At 40.2% G+C, this 24,599-nt stretch overlaps 1 protein-coding gene and 1 long non-coding RNA gene across 2 annotated transcripts in view; both read right to left on the reverse strand.

Annotated features, from left to right (window-relative positions):
- The window catches only part of lrp5 (low density lipoprotein receptor-related protein 5), a 74,249-nt gene that overhangs the window by 23,219 nt on the left and 26,431 nt on the right, over window positions 1-24,599 (reverse strand). The window contains exons 8-13 of the mRNA XM_061077103.1: window positions 21,240-21,328; window positions 20,880-21,098; window positions 20,407-20,495; window positions 19,510-19,681; window positions 2,330-2,546; window positions 2,063-2,216 (exon numbers count right to left, since the gene is read on the reverse strand). Coding sequence (XP_060933086.1) covers window positions 2,063-2,216; window positions 2,330-2,546; window positions 19,510-19,681; window positions 20,407-20,495; window positions 20,880-21,098; window positions 21,240-21,328 — 940 coding nt within the window. The remainder of the gene's footprint in view (window positions 1-2,062; window positions 2,217-2,329; window positions 2,547-19,509; window positions 19,682-20,406; window positions 20,496-20,879; window positions 21,099-21,239; window positions 21,329-24,599) is intronic.
- On the reverse strand, window positions 9,062-10,721 carry LOC133009579 (uncharacterized). The gene is made up of 3 exons (XR_009680549.1): window positions 10,608-10,721; window positions 9,965-10,108; window positions 9,062-9,829 (listed from the first exon to the last, which is right to left on the reverse strand). It is a non-coding gene; the product is annotated as an uncharacterized LOC133009579 (long non-coding RNA).

Raw genomic sequence — 24,599 nt, forward strand, 5'->3', positions numbered from 1 at the left:
CTGGATTATGTCCTAACCATAATGCCAGCATGTCAACGACTATGTAAATAAAAGCAATACACATCAACTCAAGTAAACATATATCCTTGTATAAGTGTGTTTAAATTAAAATTAACAGAAGTTATCTTAATCTTACCTGATACTTACTATCCATTGTGCGAGTCATTTTCTGTTCATTTGTATAAGAAGTCCTTATTTGGCAGATGATGTACTTTCCCTGATTACAGGTGGATTGATAGAGTCACTAGGTCGGGAGTGTCTTCACGTAGTCGTTGATTTCCTTCATTGTGGGAAGGGAGATCGGTTTTCCATTTGGAGGGAGAACCTTAATTATAGCTGGATACGCAAATGCGTATTTGATCCCCGCTTCCCGGAGCCTTCTGCGCGCGTCTGCAGATTGTTGCCTCCGCTTAACGATCTCCGCAGAAAAGTCCTGGTAAAAAGACACTACTTGACCATCCGTGGAAACTCTGCCCTTGTTTCTTGCTGCGTGTAAGATCCTCTGTCTGTCCGTGTAGTCGTGAAGCCTCACCAGGACCGCGCGGGGGGCCCTGTCTGCTGATGGATCCCACTGGAGGTCCCACCCGATGAGCTCGTTCAATTTTCATCCGTTCCCCTTGCGAGTCCATGTTCAGGACTTCCGGAATCCATTTCTCGAAAAACACGGATGGATTCTTACCTTCAGTGCCTTCTTTCAGTCCAATAATTCTGACGTTTTGTCGTCGACTCTGGTTCTCATAATTCTCAAGTCTCTCCATCGCTCTTTCCAGCGCCGATTCCACCGATTCAAGCCGTGGCGTGTTAGCCGCTGCATTATCCTCCAAGTCCGACACTCGTTGTTCCACCGACCCCAGTCTGTCAACTATTTTGTCTAGCTTTTCTGACATCTCTGTGACTGGTTTCAGGATATTAGCGAGTGTAGTGTCCAGCATCTCCTTAATATTACGCATCACCTGCTGAACCACTGCGCTGTCGTTAGTGAGGCTGGAGAACTCTTTTTCCGGCTCGGTGCAGGATTCTGGCTCTTCTTCGGTAGCTAGCTCTAGCTCTGATTCGTCATCTGGGTTAGCTAGCGCTTCGTTAGCCGCCGACTTGTTGTTCTTTTTCCGAGCTTCTCTCTTTTTGGGCATAGTGAAAAAGTTGTCCAGCGACATGTCCAACGCCTCTATAGGTTTAGTGATACTTTCAGCGCAAGTTTAGCAACGGGTAGACTGAGAAATTTTGTTTAAATTAAATCCAGTGAGGAGCCCGACAGCGGCACGTCTATCCTCCTCGGTGCATCACGTGACCCCCCTTAATTTATGATTTTATCATCTGTAATGTTGCCATCACACTTCAAGTGGGCCTCGATTGACTGCTAACTACTACCTGGTTAGCTACTACCCGGTTCACATTACACAACACATAATGTTTTGTCAATATTGCCAAGCTAAACAGCCTGGCTGTTGCTAAGATTAATGTTGCTACATCCTACAGTTAACATGTACATTATGTATTTGAGATACAGTACTTGGAGATATTATACAGAACTGAAAGAATCATCTGTGTAATATAGCAAAATAATAAAAAATTTCATAAAAACATAGTATGAACATCAGATTTACAACCCCTTATTTTATTTTTTAAACACCTTGTTTCTTTCAGATTATCAAAGAGGAATACAAGTCCCTAATGTAACTAATATCACTTTATATATCTTTTGTTAAGTAAAGTGACTTAAGGGTCAGTGGCTCTGAACAAAGAACATCTGAGCATGATGAGAGTCCTCAATGATGTAGAAAAGCTGAGCTACCACCATCAAACATCCAAACAATTTTTTAAGTTAGTACATTATAAGCCATGTCAGGCTGTACCCGACTTCTGATTATTCTCAAGGGCTTGACACACCTGCAGGAAGCAGTTATCAAGTAGTGACCCAAATGAAAAATATCAACCTGAGAAGTAGTCTAATATGTCTTATTGAATTAATTTCTTTACGCACTGGATATTAACAAGAAGAAAGGAATATGTACTAATCATAGGTGAGGGGATCATTAGAAGACTGAGAATCCCTTTTTTGTACCTGTTAGTGAAGAGCAAGAAGGCCTCAGGCACCACACAGGTCTGCAGGTCTGAGAGAAGCTCCATGCCCATGGGGCAGGCACAGCTAACAGTCTGTCGCTGCCAGAAACACAGATGGCTGCATCCACCGTTATCCAATGCACAGCCATTTGTTCCTGGACACATTTTAAGGACAGAACATCTAATTATTTAAATTTCTATAATTTCACATTTTGCTCTGCTGGCTCTACTGCTGTTCGAAGATCACTCGAGAACCTCTCCTCCTTACCGTATGTCTCTGTCACTTTAGTGGCCTTCAGTCCCATTAAATCTGGCAGCTGATCAATGATGATCTCTCGTACCGCCGTGCCTTTGTGGACTCTCTCAATGCTGCGCCTCTGCCAGTCAGTCCAGTAGATGTAATCACCCAACAGAGTGAAACCAAAGATATGAGGTAGTTTGTCCTCTAGCAGAGTCTGTCTGTTACTGCCATCCACGTTGATCACCTTAGACAGAAGTAAAGAGAGGAGGCAGGGAAAGGTTGGGATTTTTTTCAAGGCAGGAGAACAAATTAAAATCTGATTCTTACATTCAACATAGAGAACATAACAAACTAAAATTAAAACCTGACCTAATCTAATGTGCCAAAGAATGTTGTGACCACTTATGTGTCCTTGAGCATGGCAACACACCTGCTAGCACCATGGTTGCTATTGCTGCCTCTGACCTTTGACCACCCCACACCGCCCCTAGAGGAGGGGTCAATTTCCATGCAGAAGGTAATAGAAAGGTAGAACTTGTGAGCAAAGAGGCTGAGGAAGTGTTGGAAAGGTAAAAGAAGAGCTGGAGGAAATAGGATGGAGGCAGATACACACTAATAAGATGTCCACAGGAAGTTAGTTGCCAAAAATAGACACAATGGGATACTGAAAAGTGATTTTAGAGGGGAGCTCCAAACAAACCATTTATTTAATACATAATGCATACTTCAAAAAGCCTTTGTGACAAAACTTGATTGTTTTGGTGTTTATTTTTGGATTAAGTTTAATAAGTTATACTACTGTCTATATTAAGCAGAAACCACAAAACACATAAAAGTCCAGACAAATTAAGAGCAACAATGAACAGACAGAAATTGTGTTACCCAGATTGTCTCCTGCAACTACTTGACAACATTGAAATTCCGCATAGCACTTAACAATGACCCAATCAAAGCAAAATCACACAGAAATGTTGATCCAGTTGTGTATTTTTTTCCATGATGTGAACACTAAAACTCCCATTTTGCAAAAAACCTCTGGAAATGCACAGAATACCTACAATTCAACTTAAAGGTTCAGGACAGAAGTGTGTAGGTGCACTTGCAAAATCCAAAATTTAATCCGGCATAATGAGATGTAATTTCTTAAAAGAAATTCAGTCATCAGCTGATCACAGTGACTGTATACTGAAATTTCATGTCTTAATATGTGTTACTGTATTACATTACTTGTTCAGTTCCATAAAAATGAATGTTATGGAACTGTCAAATCAAGATGTTGTCAAATCACTACTATCAGTGTAACAGTATCAGTAAGAAGAAAGACAGTGTTAGAACACACAGCAAATCATAGTGAAACTTTTGCGTGCAGACACAGTCACAAGGCATTACTTTGTTGTTGAAAACTGATACAAGCATCCCTGCCTACAAATCCCCTGTTGTGTATTTGTAAGTGTTTCTACAAGTAGAAAACGAGAACTGCAATGGATAAGGCTGCAATCCAGCCCTGGTGCCAAGCCCTTCTCCTCACCCCCTGTGCTGTTACTGGACTGGTGTTGATTGACATAGGTTGAAACAGCGCTTGCCTGGTCTGCTCACAGCAAGGTTTCTTTAATAATAATAATGATAATAATACCAACTTGAATTTATATAGTTCCTTTCAAGAGACCCAAGGACACTTTACATGTGTCAGTAGGGATAAAAGAAAAAGAAAAGAAAGAATCCACACAAAAACCAGACAGAAGTAAACTTAGCAATAATAGCAGGGTGGAGCTTTAACTGAGGCCAAAGGCCTTAATGAACAGGTGGTGTTTTAAGAGTCTTTTGAAGCTTTTCAGAGATGCAGCATTGCTGATTTCAGAGAAAGTTCCAGAGGGTGGGGGCAACGACACAGAGTGCTCTTTCTCCAAAGGTTTGCAGTTTGATAAATTCTGCTTGTTACTGTGATTTTTAATATAAGTTTTTTATTCAAAATGTATCATTCTTCATGGAGAAAAATTAGGTGCGTTGCTGGAACGCTGGGACAGTGAGTTTACCGGCTCGTTCCGATTTTAAACTTATGGGATGCAGGAAGCATACCTAGAAACATCACTCCACACTTTTTTTCCCCAGACAATTTTTTTGGGGCTATTGAGACGTGAAAATGATTTTAAGATTTGAATAGTGATCCTCCAGCAGACAACTGTTTCTTGACAAATGTTAGTTTAAGGTATGTTTAGTGTGTTTCATCTTTAAAATTTATTTTTTACATTTATAAACCACTGTCAATGCAGTGGTGACATGATGGACAGCCATGACCTGCTTCCATAAGACATTTTACATTCAACAGGTTAATCTTTACCAAGTATAAGAGCTCTTCACAGCTGACAGCGCGACAGGCAAGAATGAAGTAGGAGAAAGAAGCAAGGCATTTACCTATGTGATGGACAATGCCACTGTAATAAAAGCCTGTCTTATAGCATTATAAACCTCTATGCAGTCATTAGGATCATATAAACCTTCATACTCATGGAAGTCTTACTCAAATTGGACCTCCATATTGTATTTCATGTCTCACAGTAACACAGCCCCAACAACACAATAATTAAGGCCCGAGCACCTCTGATGGGAGGCCCTATTGAAATTGTAAGGATTATTCTGAGTTTAGTGAAAGGGCTTTTTGAGGGCTTTCCCATGCTCAAAAAGTTTCTAAAGTGTGCAGTATATTAGAAAGTGGTAAAAATTGACGTATTCTGGAGTAATTTAAAATGGGCGCCACCTACGGAAAGCCCCCTAAGTTAGCTTTCACCGATCCTCACGAAAATAAAGACAGTTGTGTATCATGACCAGACGCACAAAAAAGTCTCTCAGTGCATTATGAAAAACGCAACAGGAAGCCCGCCATTTTGGATTTAGTGGCCATTTTGGCCATATTCCATATTTTTACTTTGATGTAGTTGTCGTAGAACTTTCATCGGATCAACTTAAAATATAGACGAGTGTCATCACAACAAGATACTAAAGTTATCAAAAGATCAACTTTTTGTCAAGAGTGTTTGACCGTGGCGTTGCGTCAAAGTTTGATTAAACGCCATCAAAACACGGGCTTCTGTATCTCAGACATATTTGGTCCAATCAAGTCCAAACTAGACACATAAGACAAGAGTCGCGACCTGATGACATCTACACAGAAATCATGACTTAAAATCACAGCGCCCCCTGGTGGCAGCAGGATATGTCTTGTTTTGGGTACGTCTTACACTTGGAAGTATTCCTCCTCATCCACTTTGCGAAACAATGTCAAACTGTGTCAAATGGGTCTCAAGACCTTGATAATGAAGACATAAGATTACTGTGACTTTTCGTCAAACGCAATATTAATGGCGTGGCATCAAAGTTCATCAACTCGCCATGACACACGAAATTGCTTTAACTTCGGTGTTCGAGGTTCAACCTCCCTCAAACTATATGTGTGTATTAACAGCCACCCCTTGAAGATATTCAGATGGTTTTAAGAAATGGGCGTGGCAAAATCACTGACTAGCGCCCCCTAAAGGCCAGCCCCATCACTACGATTGGCGGACATCTACAAAAATCAACAAGGACATGTGTCTTTTCATGACAAAGAAATAAGTCTCTTGGATACATCAGATCAACTTAAAATTTAGATGAGTTACTTCACAACAAGATGGAGATCCAAAGTTATTTGAATTTTAACATTTCGTCATTCCATGTGACCGTGGCCTGGCGTCAAAGTTTGATTACACGCCATCGAAACACGAGCTTCTGTATCTCAGGCATATTTGGTTCAATCAAGTCCAAACTAGGCATGTAAGACAAGAGTCGACCTGATGACATCTACAAAGACACCATGACTTAAAATCACAGCGCCACCTGCTGGCTACAGGAAGTGAAGCGTTTATCCTTGCCGCAGTGCAAAAAAACACATGCAACGCGGAGACAAGCGCTTGGTCATTGAACGCTTTGTCTTCCCTGACCGCAACACAATTGAAACCGCCTGTGTGCTCTGGACCGGTAGTGCTAAAACGTAGCCCTTGTTTATCTTTGTTCCATACCTACAGACAACCAAACGCTAGACCTTCATGGTGAGATTTATAAACCACTCCTTGACTAATAAAATTGATATTACAGCATTAATAACCATATCACAAATATACTTAAATCCATATCATTGTATATATGTATACACTACTTCCTTGCAATTACAAGGTGTGATCATAAAGTTCTGAGACAGACAAGTTTTATACCGACTTGAAAAAAACATTTGTTATAATGATATCATTTTATGCGTCAATCCTACATCTTTTGTTGCCGTAACCAAGGAGATAATATAACCAAGTGTAAAAGTAGAATTTGTGTTGTTGCTGCTATCTGTTTCATGAATGCTTATTTAAATATCCATTGAGAGGGTAAGAGGGTGAGCAACAGAAAAAAACAAATCATTCAGTTTGATGGGCCTCTAATCCAAGGGAGGTCCCTGACCCCTTCACAAAAAACCTATTCATTTATCACTGTGACACAATTAGATATGGTCATGCCAGTGAAAAGACATTAGAGACTCCCTTTCTTTGCTCTCTCCTTCTCTCTCGCTTGCTCTTTCTCTCTGCTGGATTTTTCAGGAAGAATTATGCAATGGAAGTGTGATTATCTTTCCTGTCCTTTCTCATTTTATTTGTGAGCATTTTTCATTTCTTGATGGACATGAGAGAGAAAAGGACAAAAAGACAGAAAGAGAGCAGACAAAGATGTGATCAGACACGCAGAGAGACATCAGAGCATTGCCGAGCAGTTCACATACGCTCACATATTCTCTGATAAACATAATGAATCACACTGGATGAATGGAATCCTCTGGAAAACTGCACCGTGAAAACTGCAGTGTTTCACTCAGAACCTCAATGCCTTGCAAGTGGGGACTCACTGAAATCTTTGACTACTTTGTGTGCAAAACTCACATTTCACTATCATTTCCAGTTTACAACACAAGATCATCTGACTTTAGTGTTAATAAAATACATTATAACTGGCAAGATTATTTTCAGTAGCCATTGATGATTACGTATTTGTTGGTTTGATTTTACATTTATGATAAATATATGAAAATAGTGTTTCAACTGGCCATTAACATTTCTGAGTTCAAGAGAAGGTTTTTGTCTGAGAAACAATGTCTTATTACAGACCTCTACCCAGCTGAGAACACATAATGAGACTATTTTACTTTAAACACTGAATTGGGTTTCAATATTTCAATAAAGAGGATCAATTACTATGTATTTTGCCACTGTGCATTGTACCGGACGCCTGTGGCTGATGGGTAGAGTGGTCGTCCTCCAACCCGAAGGTCGGCGGTTCGATCCCCAGTCTGAAACATCTGCATGTGTCCTTGGGCAAGATGCTGAACCCTCAATAGCCCCCCATAGAATAACAAAGTGCTGAAACTGTATGCTTTGAGTGGACTTCATCAGACAAGAAAAGCGTTATATAAATCCATTTACCATTTAATTTTACCTCCGATTTTTGTTTTTGCACAATTGGTTACATGTTAAGGTTGGTTTATGACCTCTTTAGAGCTGGTTCTGAAATCTTGCTGTATTTATGAATGGGCTGTCTTTATAAAAAGATTTTCCAGCATTATCAACTACTCAAATCGCTTATTTTAAAAATGTTATTTAGAGAGAACAGAGAGATTAAATAGTGAAGAGGGGCAAACAGAGAGACGGGCGAAAACATGCAGAACAGGGCCGCAGTTTAGACTCGAACGCTGGCCACTACGGGTGAAGACTAGCTTCAATGGGGTGGCAGATCTACCAGGTGAGCTGTACGCTGCCCCTAACTCAAAGCGCTTTTAAAGTACCTCTATATGCAGCATAATTTCTATTAAACTACTTTTTTTCACTGTCAGCCCAGTGTTGTGTATCAATTTGGATCGTGCATCCAAATTGATTTCTGTCCATCTTTTGAGAGGGATCCTTCACATGTGGCTCTATCTGAGGCTTTTATGCTTTTCTACACCGTTAATAGTGTTTTTTTGGTAGTCTTCCCTTACTCTTGTTGAGGGTCAAGGGCAGAGGATGTCGCACCTCGTTAGGCCCTACCAGACAAATTGTGCTTTGTGAATATGGGCTTTATAAATAAAATTTAATTGATTGTTTGAACTTTCATCTTACCCAAAACACAGACTAGAGAAGCTGACCTACCGACCTTCAGGTGGACTAGTGGATAACCCTCTCTAACTCCCGAGTCTGAGCTGCCACTATGTGTAAGTGTCTGCTTGTGGCCAATCATGGAAAAAAGTGTGGATGTGGGATCATTTGTTTCACAAAATTAAGACAGAAACCCAAATTTTTTATTTTTGCAAAGTAAGTACATGCACAGTATCAGTAAAAACATTTAAGGCCGTTTTAAGAATTCCAAGTGGCATCTGTGGTAAATAATATGGAAGGAGGGAGCAGGGAGGAGAGTAGTCCTGACAGGACACTGTGGATCTGAGAGCTACCCACACGGTACACTCTCAAAACAGATTTATTAAAAGTAACACGTGTTTATTTTTTTTACAGACAGAAAAGAAACATAGAAACTACAAATGTCTAGTTAAGAAACATAGTTTGTGTAGCTTTCAACACAATCAGTTCATTAGAACATTTAAAAATAAAAATGTGTTTATACATATTTTTTTATATTCTTTGTGTGCTTAAATTGCAATAAAATTCTCCAAATCAAACAAATGCATCGAATTCAGGTGACATTTATTAAAATAATTAAATCATCTAAAATAGTGATAAACTGATCATATAATAGTTATTCACACATTGCAAAAATAATTATTTTCAAGCTAAAAAACTTCCAAAGCTAGATATCAGATTTTGTGGGATACAGTAACATATATTTTTATGGTATGTGTGTGACAGGGGGCGTGATTGGCTTCCCCTGCATCAGACAAGTCACACCTGCCTCCACTCAGCTAATCAACCTGCCCATAAAAGACCTGTCTTCACTCCACTGTGCTGCCAGGTAATTCCGTCTTGTTCGGTAGTTGCGCTGCATTCTTAGCCTGTTCTAAATGCCTTAGATGTGTTTTTCTCCATTTGCTAAGGGAATCCTTTTGGCCTTGCTGCTCGCCTGCATTTGTGTCTTCAATGCAGAGTTTTTTCCATGTGCTCAGCCCTTGTGCCGTCCCTGGGAACCTACTAGCCAGCCTCTTCTTTGTCTCCACTGCCAAAATTTAACAATCAATTGGGTTATTATTTTTTAAAATGCGATTTTCCATATTTAAGCACATATTGTGATGTAATGTTGAAAAGGTCCAAAATATTGTCGCATTTATTTCCATATCATCCAATCTGGATGCAAAAGCAAAAGCCTCATCAACATTTGTTGATAACTGAGATGAGATTCATAAAAACACATTCATAGACAAGAGTGTGTAAGATAGGGCTGATTTGACGCTGCATCTCATCCATCCTTTGGCCCTCCATGACGTAGTAGGAGGTAAATAGTGTGTGAGCTGGAGGTCTCTGAAGCAACTTGATTCTGAGCAGAACACAAAAACAAATCCCATTCATACAATTACTGGTTTAACTACAAACATTAAGTTGTGCATCAAATTTCCCAAACAAAAAAATGTTTGGACCAGGGGCCATCTGACATGCATGGAAGGTAACTTACCATCCCTCTCCTCAACAGCTGGTTGGACATTGAGATCATTTTCAAGGTCAGCCCCTTTCAGTAATTTTGGAAGAATAGGCACTTCCCAATTTTTAAAGGAAGGTCTTCTTTCACCGAAAGTATTTTCCCAAAGTCTATATCCAACTGAAAAGTAGCAGATTGTAAAGAAATAATATTACAGTAGAGTTGTCAATTACCATTATTCATGCGTTATTGCTATGGTTTTAGACAGTCCAAAAATATTAGTAAGTATGTATAACTCTAAAATTCAAAAACGGGAGTGTGAAAATGTAATCGGTGATGCCATCAAGTATTACATGTGGAACTGCTCTATAGACAGTTCATTTGGAGTATATTATATTTTCAGTTTCAGATCAAAGAGCACTACAACAAAAAGCTAATTTAGGTATAAAAAAGGAAAACATTGTGTGGGTCCACAAAATCTGTTTCCCATTTAGTATCTACTAAGCAGCTCCAAAGTTATTATCGATGAAATCACGATAACATATTAGAATACTTAATTAAGGTGATGTTCTGGTTTAAAATGGAAATGTAACATGCATTTATGCTTAAGTATAAAAAGGTAATTACTAGGTTTCAAACCAGCACTTACAATACAATATACTATATACTATATTCTTACCAAGTATGACAGGTCTGCAAAGCAGGGGTGTCTTGAGAGTCCCACTCCATTCAATTTGAAAAGCTGTAATATAATGTGCTGCTTACTGTCATTAAAATATTAAAAGTAATCTGTTACTAACCCTTATAGATTATATCTCAATTTACCATTTTTATCTGACTAAATTCTTCACCTAAAGTCAAAGTCACAGTCGCCTACCTCTAGCAGGCCTCTCTTAAGTCAAGTAGTCTTTGACATGAACTCATTTAAAAACATGCAAAAGTGCAGATACAGATAAAATAATTGATAAGTGCAAAAACTTTGATTTTAAATAGAATAAAGACTTGTTTTAAGTCAAAGTTTTAAGGACTAGTTAAATGTTCTCATAGCCTGATGAAGTTGCCCTGTAGCTATGTCAACATTTCTGTTAAAAAAAAAGAAGATAGGATTATTGTACATACCAGATTAGCATCTAGAGATGCCAGAGGGACAAATAACTTTGAGAGTGCTCCCTTTGCACCCCACAGCCTGTCAATCCTCTTGTGATTTTCTCAGAAAGCATGTTGTTTTATGTCACAAGTTCCACCATGACAAATATAAAACACAGTGGTAGACGGTGCAGTTGGCCCTGTAGACATTGTCGCCCACTGATCCCAACCATTGAAAATACTTTCCCCATTCCCCTCTGTATTTCTGAAATCTTTTCAGTTTTTTTCTTGGAAAAGATAGCTGTAAGCCCTAACGAAGCAACACTATTACTCATGCTTCTCATTGGTCTTTCTGTGTGCCTTGACTCATTGAACACGTCTCGACCAATGAAAAGCTCATTCTGTGCTTGAAAAAAGTGAAATATGACATGAGAGACTGAGGGATTAAAGAGCAGGAGGGTTTCCCACATTTTTGTCACACAAATCGCTTGTGAAAATAGGGAACGAGTCTTTTAGTGTCCAGTTACAGAACGATTCCCTATTTTACAGGACGGTTGGCAACACTTATTACAACTTTACTTCCAATCCCTCTTTTTGTCAGTTTAACACGAAGATTCCCCTGGCACCCACCTCTTCTGCTTCAAGCTAGCATTAGCTTGGCGTTAGCTTCCAGTAGAAGATGCAACCACCTAGAATTAATGTAAAAACTCAGTCTCAGCCAATAACCTTTAATATAAGACACTGGTAGCGAAACGACTTGTTAAAAGTGTGAAAAAAAAGACTAAATATATGAACAATATGCTCCAGGTATGTGACTTGTAAAAATCCTAGATTTTTCATGTATCGCAAACAACCAATACATGAATAAATAGAAACTTGAGGTTGTATGAGGAAAAAGTGTTCATGTGAAAGGAGTTTTAAAAAATGGCTTGCGTCAATTAAGTGCTACTTATTGACTGCAAACTGCAATTGAGCTTTGCTTTTTGTTCATGTGAAGGAAAGAAGTTATTCGAATCCTGTTCAAACCTTACTGCCACAGGACAGCTGCACACTGATCCTTCTCTGTCCATGGATATTACACTAAACAGCAAACACAATATGATAGAAACCCAGGAAAGCTGCAATTGTCTTGGGCTCTATTGTGTAATGCCGAGCTGTCATCTGACACACATATCAACTATTAATATACAGCTCTACATTAACTTACATGTGCAATGTTTTGTGTTGGAAACACTGAAACACCAGAAAACTGGTTTCAGCATGGGAAATGTCTTTAATAATGTTAAAGGCCTTCGATCCAGTTCTGGACAAATCTGGAAATGTTACACTAAATGTATCTGAAAGTCATGTCCACACACAGTTTTAATGTTGTATAACTTAAGACAGTTCTCAGCTTCATATACTCTGGTTGGTGAAACAACTGAGTTTCTTGTTGCCTGTCCCTCGAGGCTTCTATACGTGTGTTTGCCTCTCCTTGGCTGCCGGCTCCACTTTTAACACTTACACTGTTGTAAAGTGAGGCTCCTCCGTTTCATAAAGCTGCCTGAAATCATGTTCCATGGTCCTCACAGGGGTTAAAGCATTAGGGCAGAGCAGGACTACACAAATGCCAGTTTCCAAACAACACTTTATGTCACTCTTTTATCTAATTGATCCATTCAGCTCTGCAGTATGTTCTATCAGAGGCAGAGGAGACCTGAGTCACAACACTCAGTGCTTACTTCAGGAAAAGCATTAAAAGAGACCAAATTCCACATTCATTAGTTACCTAAGTGACTCTGTTACATTTAAGGTTCTCATGTTTTACAAATGTTGTATGATCACATGTCCTGATACAGTTAAGCTTATTTTAGACATGAGCTGAACTAGACATGAGGTGCCTGTATAAGGTTAAGAAAATTAGAGAATGAATACGTTACTTCCTGCCTCTGCCTTCTGCACCCGACTGCTCTACCTCTTGCCTGAATAATGCAGAGGATCTGTTGCTGTTGTGAATGTGTCTGTAAATGGTAAATGCTTTTTGTATTTATACAGCGCTTTTCTAGTCGGACCAACAATCCCCAAATTCAATAATAATGATGAACTCTAGTTGGTTGGTGATAATAAATGACTCATCAGAATAGTTGTTGTTTTATTCTCTTTCAATTGACCACTAATTTAATCACTTAACCATGGCAGTTGTAGGGAAGTTTCCAACACAAGCTTTATAAATACACACATTCATGCTGTCCACACACTGAAATAAGGGACTAACAAAAGTCAAATAGCTAATTTTTGCAATCTGAGACATCACTGGTCATTAATAAAATTATGATCAGATTATGTCTGATCATCTGACTGTTCATGATGCTCATTCTTAACCCTACATGAATATGTAAGTATATTCTCTGGTGTCAGCAACCTAATTTAAGTGCAGATTATTATTACTGATAGATATGATGGACAACAAAAACAAGATCAAAGCTTAAATATATTGCAGTTAATTTTCAGAGGACCTGCTACGCTGACACTGAGGTGTAAATCTGGCAAAACCCTTCAAATACTACAGCTTTGGTCTTCTTGTGTATATACAACAAATACTGAACAAAATCAGACTACACACACACACACACACACACATAAAAGAGAGAGAAACGGTAGAAGATGTACAATAAAAACAAGTTTTCACTCCAAACATCAAATTCTTTTCAACAGGATCAAATCAAGGTTGAATGTGAAAACAGCCCTGTGAAGTGGGTTCTTTAAACCTGACAGAAAGAAGGGGGAGAGAGAAGGAGCAGCCAGCCCCTTCTAGTAGGATTAGTTGGGTGTCATCAGCATAGCTATGGTAGGAAAAGCCATGTGAGTAAATGACAGAGCCGAGAGAGATGGTGTACAGAGAGAAGAGGAGGGGACCCAGGACGGGAGCTTGAGGGACCCCAGTAGTGAGAGGACAAGGTTCAGACACAGATCCTCTCCAAGTTACCCAGTAAGTGCAGTCATTGAGGTAGGATGAGAGCAGGGAGAGAGCAGAGCCTGAGACATCCAGGTCCTGAAGGGATTAAATAAGGATCTGGTGGTTCACTGTGTCAAATGCAGGAGAGAGGTGTAGAAGGATAAGGACAGAGGAGAGAGAGGCTGCTCCAGCAGTGTGAAGTTGCTCAGAGACAGCAAGGAGGGCAGTCTTAGTTGAGTGGCCTGCCTTGAAACCAGACTGGTGAGGGTGAAGAAGGTTATTATGGTGAAGATAGGAGGAGAGTTGATTAAAGATAGCACGCTCGAGAGTTTTGGAAAGAAAGGGAAGAAGAGAGACAGGTCTGTAGTTATTTACTTAAGACGGGTCGAGGGTGGGTTTCTTCAGGAGAGGATTTACTCTTGCCTCCTTCAGAGAGTTAGGGAAACAGCCAGTTGACAGGCTGTCTTACAAAGGTAAGAACTTGATTGGGAAACAGGGGGGTGAAAGAGGAAAGAGAAGGGGATGAAGATGAAGTTGATGGAAATGTAGTTAAAGCCGGAGGATTACAAAATGAGGAGCGTATGTCATCTATCTTTTTTGTAAAATAGTTGACTAAGTGCCTTGGTAGAAGGGAGGAAGGAAGAGGGGGACTGAGGAGGTTGGAAAATATGAAGAGTTTAAGGGGTTAGAAAATGTGGTTTGAATTGTTGTTTGGTAAAAAGTGCTTTTGGCTGTGGAAATATAAGCAGAGAAAGAGGAAAGAAGGGACTGATAAGTGAGCAGGTCGTCAGGGTGTTTAGATTTTCGCCATTTCCTTTCTGATGCTCGTGAGAGTGGGAAGGGCAACAAAAATAACAACAACCCCCAGCCCCAGCCTGCTGCCCTTTGCATCTAACAATGGGGTGTGGACTTGTGTGCTCTGAGACTTCATCAATACTACCATGTTTTCATTTGAAAATTATGTTTCTGTCATGATTCTGCCATGGTGGTGATGAACTTTTGACAAAAGCCAGAAAGACTGTTTGGGTTCTGGTTATGGACTCATTAGTTAATGGACATTTACCTTGGTTTTCCTTGTGTTAAGATTTGTACTTAGTTGTGTATTTGTTCTGTTTCCTTTTTTATTTTGAAATATTCCTTTGTGTCTGTGACTCTATTTCATGCCTTTGTCCTGTTTCCCACCCCTGTGATTGTCTGCACCTGTACCTAAAATGTTTAAGTTGTGTTCAGTCATCCCTGCCTCCCTTGTGTTTATAAGTCTCTGTGTTTCCCTATGTCTTCGTCAGTTCATCGTATTTAGCTGTTTCATCTTGTTCGTCTCTTTCCATGGTCTTGTCAGTCACATTTTACAGCCATATCTCACTTCCTAGTGTTTCTTAAGCTGCTTCCAGACATGCACTGGACTCCACAGTTCCTCTGTATTTTCTCCTGGTAAAGGTGCGTGTGTTAACACGAATGTCAGAGTGAGATGCCCCGTAGAAAACACAGCGGTGATCCTTCGCTGGGTTCACACATGCACCTTCTCTGGAATTAAATACGGAATATCTGCAGAGTTCAATGCTTTTAAACTGCTAGAGAGAGACAGAGAGAGACTCAGACAGCCTGTGGCAGTGTGTGGGTATCTGAAAATCCCGAACTGAAACCGTGGAAGTTTGGACCGCAATTTAAGTCTTGGTTTGAGAATCGATACAGCCCTGGAAACGTATTTCACTTAACCATTCACACTGAACATGCCGTGTACACACACAAACAAAACACATTGACAACAGACACATCTTTAACTCAGACTAGGTAAAAACATCACTTGGTTTAAAAGAAAACAAATGACATAAATGATTTGCACATAGAGTGGAGAAATGGGATCCTTTCACAAGTGGTCCCTGTAGACACACTCAGGACGTATTGTAATGCCTGGTGTGAACAGAAATACTTGCACTAGCACTGCCCACTTGTGATCTGATCTCTAAGAGCTTTATAACATCAATGAAAAGGGCCTGAGACAGTGAATGAATAGTACCCAGTAAGAGTTAACTATTTTCGAGCATGTACTTCCATTTATCCTCATACTCTCGCACCTAGTGCAAAGATGGTTGGTCATTCTATGCACTGCCTAATAATCTGAGGTAGTCTTGAATAGATGACAAAATGACAGGGAAAGCTGTGTCTAAGGGGAGAGGTTGTCCTCTTTCTTGAAAGTCGGTAGTTCGATCCCAGTCTTCCGCACCTACCGGGTAACTTGGAGAGGGTCTGTGTCAGAACCTTGTCCTCTCACTACCGGGGGCCCTCAAGGTTCTGTCCTGGGTCCTCTCCTTGTCTCTCTGTATACCAACTCTCTCGGCTCTGTCATTCACTCCCAAGGCTTTTCCTACCACAGCTATGCAGATGACACCCAACTAATCCTCTCTTTTCCCCAGTCTGAAACACAGGTAAGCACACACCTTGATAAGACTGAACTCCTTTTCCTTCCAAGGAAAGGCTCTCCCATCCATGACCTGACCATAACCTTGGTCAACTGCGTGGTAAGCTCCGCCCAGACTGCTATGAACCAGGGTGTGACACTCGACAGTCAACTCTCCCTTACTACTATCATAACTGCAACAATCCGCTCGTGTAGATGCATGCTGCACAAAATCCAGAGAATACGTTCCCTTCTCACTCAGAAGGCGGCGCAGTTTATGGTCCAGGCTTTGGTCATCTCATGCCTAGACTACTGCAACTCCCTACTGGCAGGACTTAAGGCCAATTTATGCCTCTCCGTTTTTTCTATTACGGACAGACAAGACCGCCCTATCCGTCGTGGAACGCCCTCTCCGAGCGCCTCGGAGAGCTTTTCGTACACCTCTGATTTTTCTAACTCTCCGTGTTTATGTCGGAGACCCCACGGACAGCTCTTGGCTGTGATTGGTCCGCGAACGACATCATTTCCGTATGACGTAATTTCCGTATTTCCGGACCTCAAACTTCCTGTTTACTTCCCTGTAGCAACAAACACGAACACAACTATGATTCTACGATTAATGTGACGTGTGTGTTAAGCCAGCGGAGTTGTCCGGCTGACGGTGGCTCGTTAGAGCACTGACGGCATGTGTGCACGGTCACATACGGTTATAACGAGCTTTCAAAACGGCGCTAGCGGGCTAGCCACCATGCTAACTGCGGTGGTAACAGTGCAAAAACCCGCCGTCACGACTTTAATTCCACTTCTATCATGACACTGTTTCTATAATACCGTCAGGTTAGAAGCAAACACTGGGTAGTAGTTAGTGTCGGGAGTCCCTGCTGACTGTGTGTGGAAGCTGGGGGGGGAGCTAGCTCCGTGTAGCTTCTAGCTACATGTAGCCTCAAGCAGATTCAAGCTGTGGAATCAGCAACACAGTTCGGAAACAAGACCGGGGAACCGCTGCGCTAAGAAACGATTACATCAGCATTTTGACCCGCTGGGTGTCACTTTATTTAGTTCTGTTAGTTGCCATGGTTCAGTGTGTGGGAGGCAAGCTAACAGAGGTAAACAGAGACACGTGGACTTCTTCTTCCCAAATGGGGTAGGCTTCTCTGAGCTCGTCTTCCGTTGCGCCACCTATGTGTTTGGCGGTGGATTTTTTTCGACGTACAGTGGTCGGAGAAGTAAAAATCAAAAAGACTCTTTGCCCCCCGTGGAGCCCTCTCCGAGAAACGGATACATAGTAGCATACTGGAGCCTTAACTGCTAGTGCTATCCGACCTCTGCAGCTCATCCAGAATGCAGCAGCTTGACTGGTCTTTAACCTAACTAAGCTCACTTACCTGTGGCTGCCCGCATCCGTTTCAAAACACCGATGAAGTGAACGGATCGGGTCCAGTCTATATCCAGGACAATGTCAAACCTTACCGTCCACTTGGTTCCCTGTGTCCTCCCTCCACACTACTGCTGACCTGCATTCGCTATCCCACTAAACAATAACACTCATTAAAAGTTATTCGGACGTGATTACTAAGTTCACCTGTTAGCTGCATCACAAGACAGGCAGAGCCAGGACATAATGGTTAAAGTGACTGGAATGATAACTTGATAATCGTGATCGCCTGTGCGGTGTGAAGAGCGACATGCGCTGACACACACACACACACACACACACACACACAGAATCCTTAAGAATATGCTGGAAAACCTAATACAATCATAATCATCCTATCCTGTTTCCCGAGCTGGTAACATATATCCTGTGCAATATTTATTGAAGAGCAATTTTTGGTAACAACGCCAGAGAGACCATTTTATTTATTGTTTTGGTTGTGTGTGGTTTATTTTGTTTTATTTTAATACTTTTAATTCTAATTCCAATGTCAGACTAAATATCTAAAAAGAAGTTTGTTGCTCTTTGAAAGGGATATTATAATGCTATAATATTATCATAATATCAGTATGAAATGGTTTAAAAATGATGACAATAATATAATTCATCACAATTATTTCTGGGACAATATATCATCCAACAAAATTTGGTATAGTGATAGGCCTACCTTAATATCTTTAATAATGCACCAAGTTTACAGTATTAGTTCTCTGAAAATGTCTTTCACATCCAAGCAAAATTTAAATATCAGTCGACCCCTTCCCCGGCGTCCCTGTGCCTTATCGCCCGCAGATGCAGTACCCGCCGCTGTGGCCACATCATCATGGATTGCGATTTATTGATCGCGTGTCGGTGGACGCGGTGTTGGATCCAGTGTGGTGGATTCTATGTCGTGCAGGCTGACCGTAGTGGGAATGGAGGATCCTTTGTCGCGTTGGCGTCAGATAATGGTGGTGGACCACGACCGTGGTGGCAGTTGATGATTGATCCTAACTGGCGGCAGTGGACAATGACTGTGGACTATAGTGGCATCCGATCTTGATGGTGGATCATAATCTTGCTGGCTGCTGACCATAGACTGATTGCAGAAGGACTGCTGACATATGGTATTGAAGTTATCCTTAACTTATCAAAAAGTTTATCCTCATCATTGCTGCTAAAAACCTTCGTCCTGATGATGTTTTCCTACACTTGACATCTATTGCACTTCTGTCCGTCCTGGGAGAGGGATCCCTCACGTGTGACTCTCTCTGAGGTTTCTACGTATTTTTATCCTGTTAAAAGTTTTTTTTTAGTAGTTTTTCCTTACTCTTGTTGAGGGTTAAGGACAGAGGATGTCTCACAATGTTAAAGCCCTATGAGACAAATTGTGATTCATGAATATGGGCTATACAAATAAAATTTGATTGATTGATTAAATCAGAAATCGAATCGAGACCTTGTGAATCAGAATCAAATTGATTTGGGAAATCAGTGGGAATACCCAGCTCTATGTAAAATTGTACAATCAAGTGATTTGAGAGGTCATCAAGACTACAAAAGCACTATATAAATACAGACCATTTACAGCTGGTAGCATGCAGTTTGTTATTGCAAAACATCCTAACTAACCACACAGTAAAAATATAGTACAGAACTCCCCATAGCATCCATCTTTCAGCTGTCTAAGAATAACCTGGAGACAACACATAAACATGAGATATTATCTAGTCTGCTCTTAGACATACCTCGATTTTGTCAGTTTTAGCATCCCCCCAGTATAGTTTTCCCGCAGCATAATCGATTGCCAGTCCGTTGGGCCAGCCCAGAGAGCTGTTGAGCAGAACAAGCCGGTCTGTTCCATCCAGGTTGGCTCGCTCAATCTTGGGATGCTCACCCCAATCAGTCCAGTACATGTAGCTGAAAGAGACCGCGGCAACAAGAGAATATGATGCCTAATTCCAGTCAAAAGGTCATTATTAATTTACAAATATCCAGATTTTTAGAATCCATTCATTTTAGTTTTTGCTTGGATAGAAAATTATATCCATATTTTTGGATATATCCAAACCTCATGTCATCTTCCATTGCTTTATTAGTTAGATGTTGTTCTTTTAAAATTAATCTCTCTGGTTCTCAGCCACAAAAAACCCTGAGGGCAGTCTCTAAAACTCATTAAGTATCAAAATGTATTGTACATTAAAAGGATGGTTCACCAGAAAATAAAAAATTCACTGCTAAATTTTCTCTGATATCCTCACACCAAACACACTGCACACAAGCTCTCATCCAAGGGCAAGCAATACTGTTTACCCATGAAACTCCAAAGGTACTTTGTGAACACAAACACTTCACCCGACCCTCCATTGGCATAGTGGTGAATGGATAATGAGTGAATTCAGATTTTTCAGTGAACTATCCCTTTTAATGAGTGAATATAAGTCCTATCTGGAAAATGTAAACATTTTGAGAATCCCAAGATGAACATCGAAATGCCACTCCAAGCTCTCTAGAATGTCCAACAAATGGTCAGGATTTGATGAGTAAATACTGCTATCAGTCAAAGTAATTCAAATTCATAGAACTTGAGTTTTCCTTTTAAATTGTAAAGTGCAAACTCCACTGACACACACACAAACACACACCCATTTACGGGGTCCAGGACGATGGCTCTGGGTTCATCCAGGTTCTCTGAAATTAAAATTTTGCGAGAGGTTCCATTCAGCCTGGTAACCTGGAACAGCACATGACACAATTCAGTATTAGAATACAAAATACTTGTATCACTATTTATGATAATCCTGCCTGTTTTTCAGTTTTTTTCTTTGATAAGAATCAGGGTGGTTGTTTTCTGTGTTGAGCTACACATCATAAACACTGTGGTCTTTATATGTTTTTATGCTTTATGTTAAATGCATGCACCTATTTACAAAAGAAAATTCCAGGTAGGTGTAAACCTATTGGCAATAAATCCTTTCTGATTCTGATCATGAAATTATACCATGGGCAGGGATGGTCTGATTGGTCAGTTGTAGTGGTTATTCATCCAAATGAACAAAATCACTGGTATTTAAAAATCTAAAAGTTGAAAATAAATTAGGTTATGTATCAAATCCACCTCAATGCGGTCAGTGCCAGTGTCGGTCCAGTACAGGTTCCTGGCCACCCAGTCCACAGCAATGCCATCTGGATGGTTGATCTCCGTGGTAACCAGCATCATGGCATTACTGCCATCAATGTGGGATCGTCGGATGGCCCGAACCTCATCGTCTGTCCAATAGACGTAACCCTCAATAGGGTCGTAGTCTATAGCGATGGCATGTCGAATGTCATCAACCTGCATGAGCAAAGTAAAAAGAAAAGATGAATACACAAGAGAGACAATAACAAGTCTCAGTATGGCGACTGTGTGCTCGCTCACAAATAAAATTTGATTGATTGATTGACTGACAAGACTGATAAGTTTGTAAATGTTTACCTGTAGCACTATGTCAGTAAAGTCTGGCAGATCCAGTGAGATTCTCCGCAGGTCAGTGCGTCGAGCCAGCAATAAGACCTGTTCTGCTCCTACATAAACACAAATGTTGAATTCAACGTTGATTCCTGTTGATTTAAGCAGCACTAAAGGACTCATTGGAGAGTTTGTTACAGCTGCGTTTGGTCCTTTATTTGTGATGATACTCATTTCTACAATTTATCATGTATTTCTGCAGCTGTGTTGGTATCTTTCTTGATGTCCTGCTCAAAACAGACTAATCCTCCATTATGTACCATCTATGAAGTAGAGGTGCTGGATGTGGTTATATTTCTTTCATTTAGAGGGGCACTTGGATGGTGTGGTGGAGAAAATGCATTTGTTGTAGAAGTTGTAGAACAAACAAGAGACCTTGAAAAAGGTAAAAATTAAAGAGATACAGTGGCTATAAAAATTCTACACCCCCTGTTAAATGCAAGGTTTTTGTGAACTTTCTGAACTTTTTCCACCTATACTAACCCTAACCCATATGACCTTTAACGTGAACAATTCAATTGAAAAAACAAACTGAAATCTTTTAGGGGGAAAAATAAAAATAAAATAATGTGGTTGCATAATTGTGCACACCCTCTTATAACTAGGGATGTGGCTGTATTAAAAATTGACCAATCACATTCAAACTCATGTTAAATAGTAGTCATTACACACCTGCAATCATTTACAGTGACTCTGATTAATCCCAAATAAAGTTCAGCTGTTCTAGTAGGGTTTTCCTGACATTCTCTTTGTTGCAACTTACAGCAAGAGCCATGGTCCGCTGAGAGCTTCCTAAGCATCAGAGGGATATCATGGTTGAAAGGTATCGGTCAGGAGAAGGGTAAAAAATTATTTCCAAGGCATTAGATATATAACATGGAACACAGTGAAGACAGCCATCATCAAGTGGAGAAAATATGGCACAACAGTGACATTACCAAGAACTGGACATCCCTCCAAAATTGATGAAAAGACAAGAAGAAAACTGTTCAAGGAGGCTTCTAAGAGGCCTACAGCAACATTAAAGGAGCTGCAGGAATTTCTGGCTGTACTGGCTGTGTACTACATGTGACAACAATCTTCCGTATTCTTCGTATGTGTGGGCTATGGGGTAGGGTGGCAAAACAGAAGCCTTTTCTTACCAGGAAAAACATCCAAGCCCGGCTAAATTTTGCAAAAACATACATGAAGTCTCCAAAAAGCTTGTGGGAAAATGTGTTATGGTCTGATAAAACCAAGGTAGAACTTTTTGGCCATCCTTCCAAAAGGTATGTTCTGCGCAAAAACAACACTGCACATCACCCAAAGAACACTATACCCACAGTGGAGCATGGTGGTGGCAGCATCATGCTTTGGGGCTATTTTACTTCAGCTGGAACAGGGGCCTTAGTCAAGGTGGAGGGAATTATGAACAGTTAAAAAATCCCAGTCAGTTTTGGCACAAACCTTCAGGCTTCCATTAGAAAGCTGAAGATGAAGAAGAATTTCACCTATCAGCATGACAACGACCCAAAGCATACATCCAAATCAACAAAAGCATGGCTTCACCAGGAGAAGATTAATGTTTTGGAATGACCCAGCCAGAGTCCAGACCTGATTCCATTTGAACATTCGTGGGGTGATCTGCAGAGGGCTGTGAACAGGAGATGCCCTCGCAGTCTGACAGATTTGGAGCTCTTTTGCAAAAAAGAGTGGGAAAATATTGCCAAGTCAAGATGGGCCATGCTAATAGACTCCTACCCCAAAAGACTGAGTGCTGTAATACAATCAAAAAATTCAACAAAGTATTAGGTTAAGGGTGTGCACACTTATGCAACCAGGTTATTGTAGGTTTTTTATTTTTCTGCTTAAAAGGTTTCAACTGAATTGTTAACGTTAATAAGTCACATTAAAGGTTGAAAAAGTTCAGACAGGATTCATCTTTCTTTCATTTGTTTACATCACAAAAACCTTGCATTTTAACAGGGGTGTGTAGACTTTTTATATCCACTGTATATGCAGATTTCATTCATGCCCGGTAAATGCCCATATTTTTCAAACTCCCAAACTATGACAAATATTAGAAAATAGTCTATTCTATGAATGCAAAAAATAAGCCTTATGACATCAGGGTAATCACACTTGCTGTTCACAAACATGTCTGATATTCTAAGTTGAGCTTAATTAAAAAAAAAAAAATCCACATTTTAAGTATTTAATTTGGAGAGGACAGAGAGCTGTTTAGGGGGGAAGCACAGGGCCGCTGGTCGGACTCAAACCCGGGCCGCTACGGGTGAGACATAGCCTCAATGGGGGGACGGTAGCCCCAAGTTGTGCTTAATTTAATTACAATTAATGTATAGAATGCCAAATCATAATATACATTAACTCAAGGCACTTTACATAGTAAGGTCCCTCTAGGGTAAAATGCCTGCTCATTTGTCCAAAGTCACACAGATCCATATAAATATATACGTTTTTTGTCTTTGTCTCTCACACCTCTGACTTTGAACAGCGCATATGTAAAGCAGTTCAAAGTGTCTTTCTATTCCCTTATCTGCCTCATCCTACTCAACTTTGTCTCACAGTTCAGATCAATTAATTTGAATCCAAAGACAAAGACAAAACTGCAGAGCAAAAAAAATTACTGACGTTTCTAAGAGATCCATAAAAATTAATATTTTATAAAAGAAGACATTAAAATGCGTGTTAAATAAATTGTGTACTTCCCACATTATGTTTCAATGCACAACTCACGATATCCAATTTCTCAAAGTGTCGGCTTTCACAGAATCAAAATCTGACATCTGTCCGCCTCAGCACTGATTTAGATTGGACATCAAGATTTGTTTCATGGTTTCCTAAATGGATGAGGCAACGGGACACCAAGACACTTTAAGACTCCTGACAGACAGTCTCACACTTTTAAACATACACATTCTGGTGCCAGAAGAATAACAAACTCCTTCAATTTAACCAGCCAAGTAAAACAAATGAGAAGTTGGGTAACAAAGACAAAAACACACACTTCTTGCATTATTTGTGAGGACATTCCAAAGAATGTCCTCACAGCGCATTCCCTGCCTCTTACCCCTGACCTAAGCCATGATAAATCCCTAATCCCTAGCTAACTCTAACTTAAACCCTAAAACGTGAAAAAGAAAAAAAGAAAAAAGTATCAACCATAAAAATGTCCTCAAAAGAATGGTTTGAAACTTAAATTTGTCAAGGCAGCCATAGAAAAACATGAATGCACGCATGCACTTATTTGGAATCAAACTACTGACTGACACAATAGAGCGTTGTTGTTTTGATTTTCAACCATAGTGGAGTGACAGGGCATGCTTC

This window comes from Limanda limanda, chromosome 8, assembly GCF_963576545.1.
Source record: "Limanda limanda chromosome 8, fLimLim1.1, whole genome shotgun sequence".
Classification (NCBI taxonomy): Eukaryota; Metazoa; Chordata; class Actinopteri; order Pleuronectiformes; family Pleuronectidae; genus Limanda; species Limanda limanda.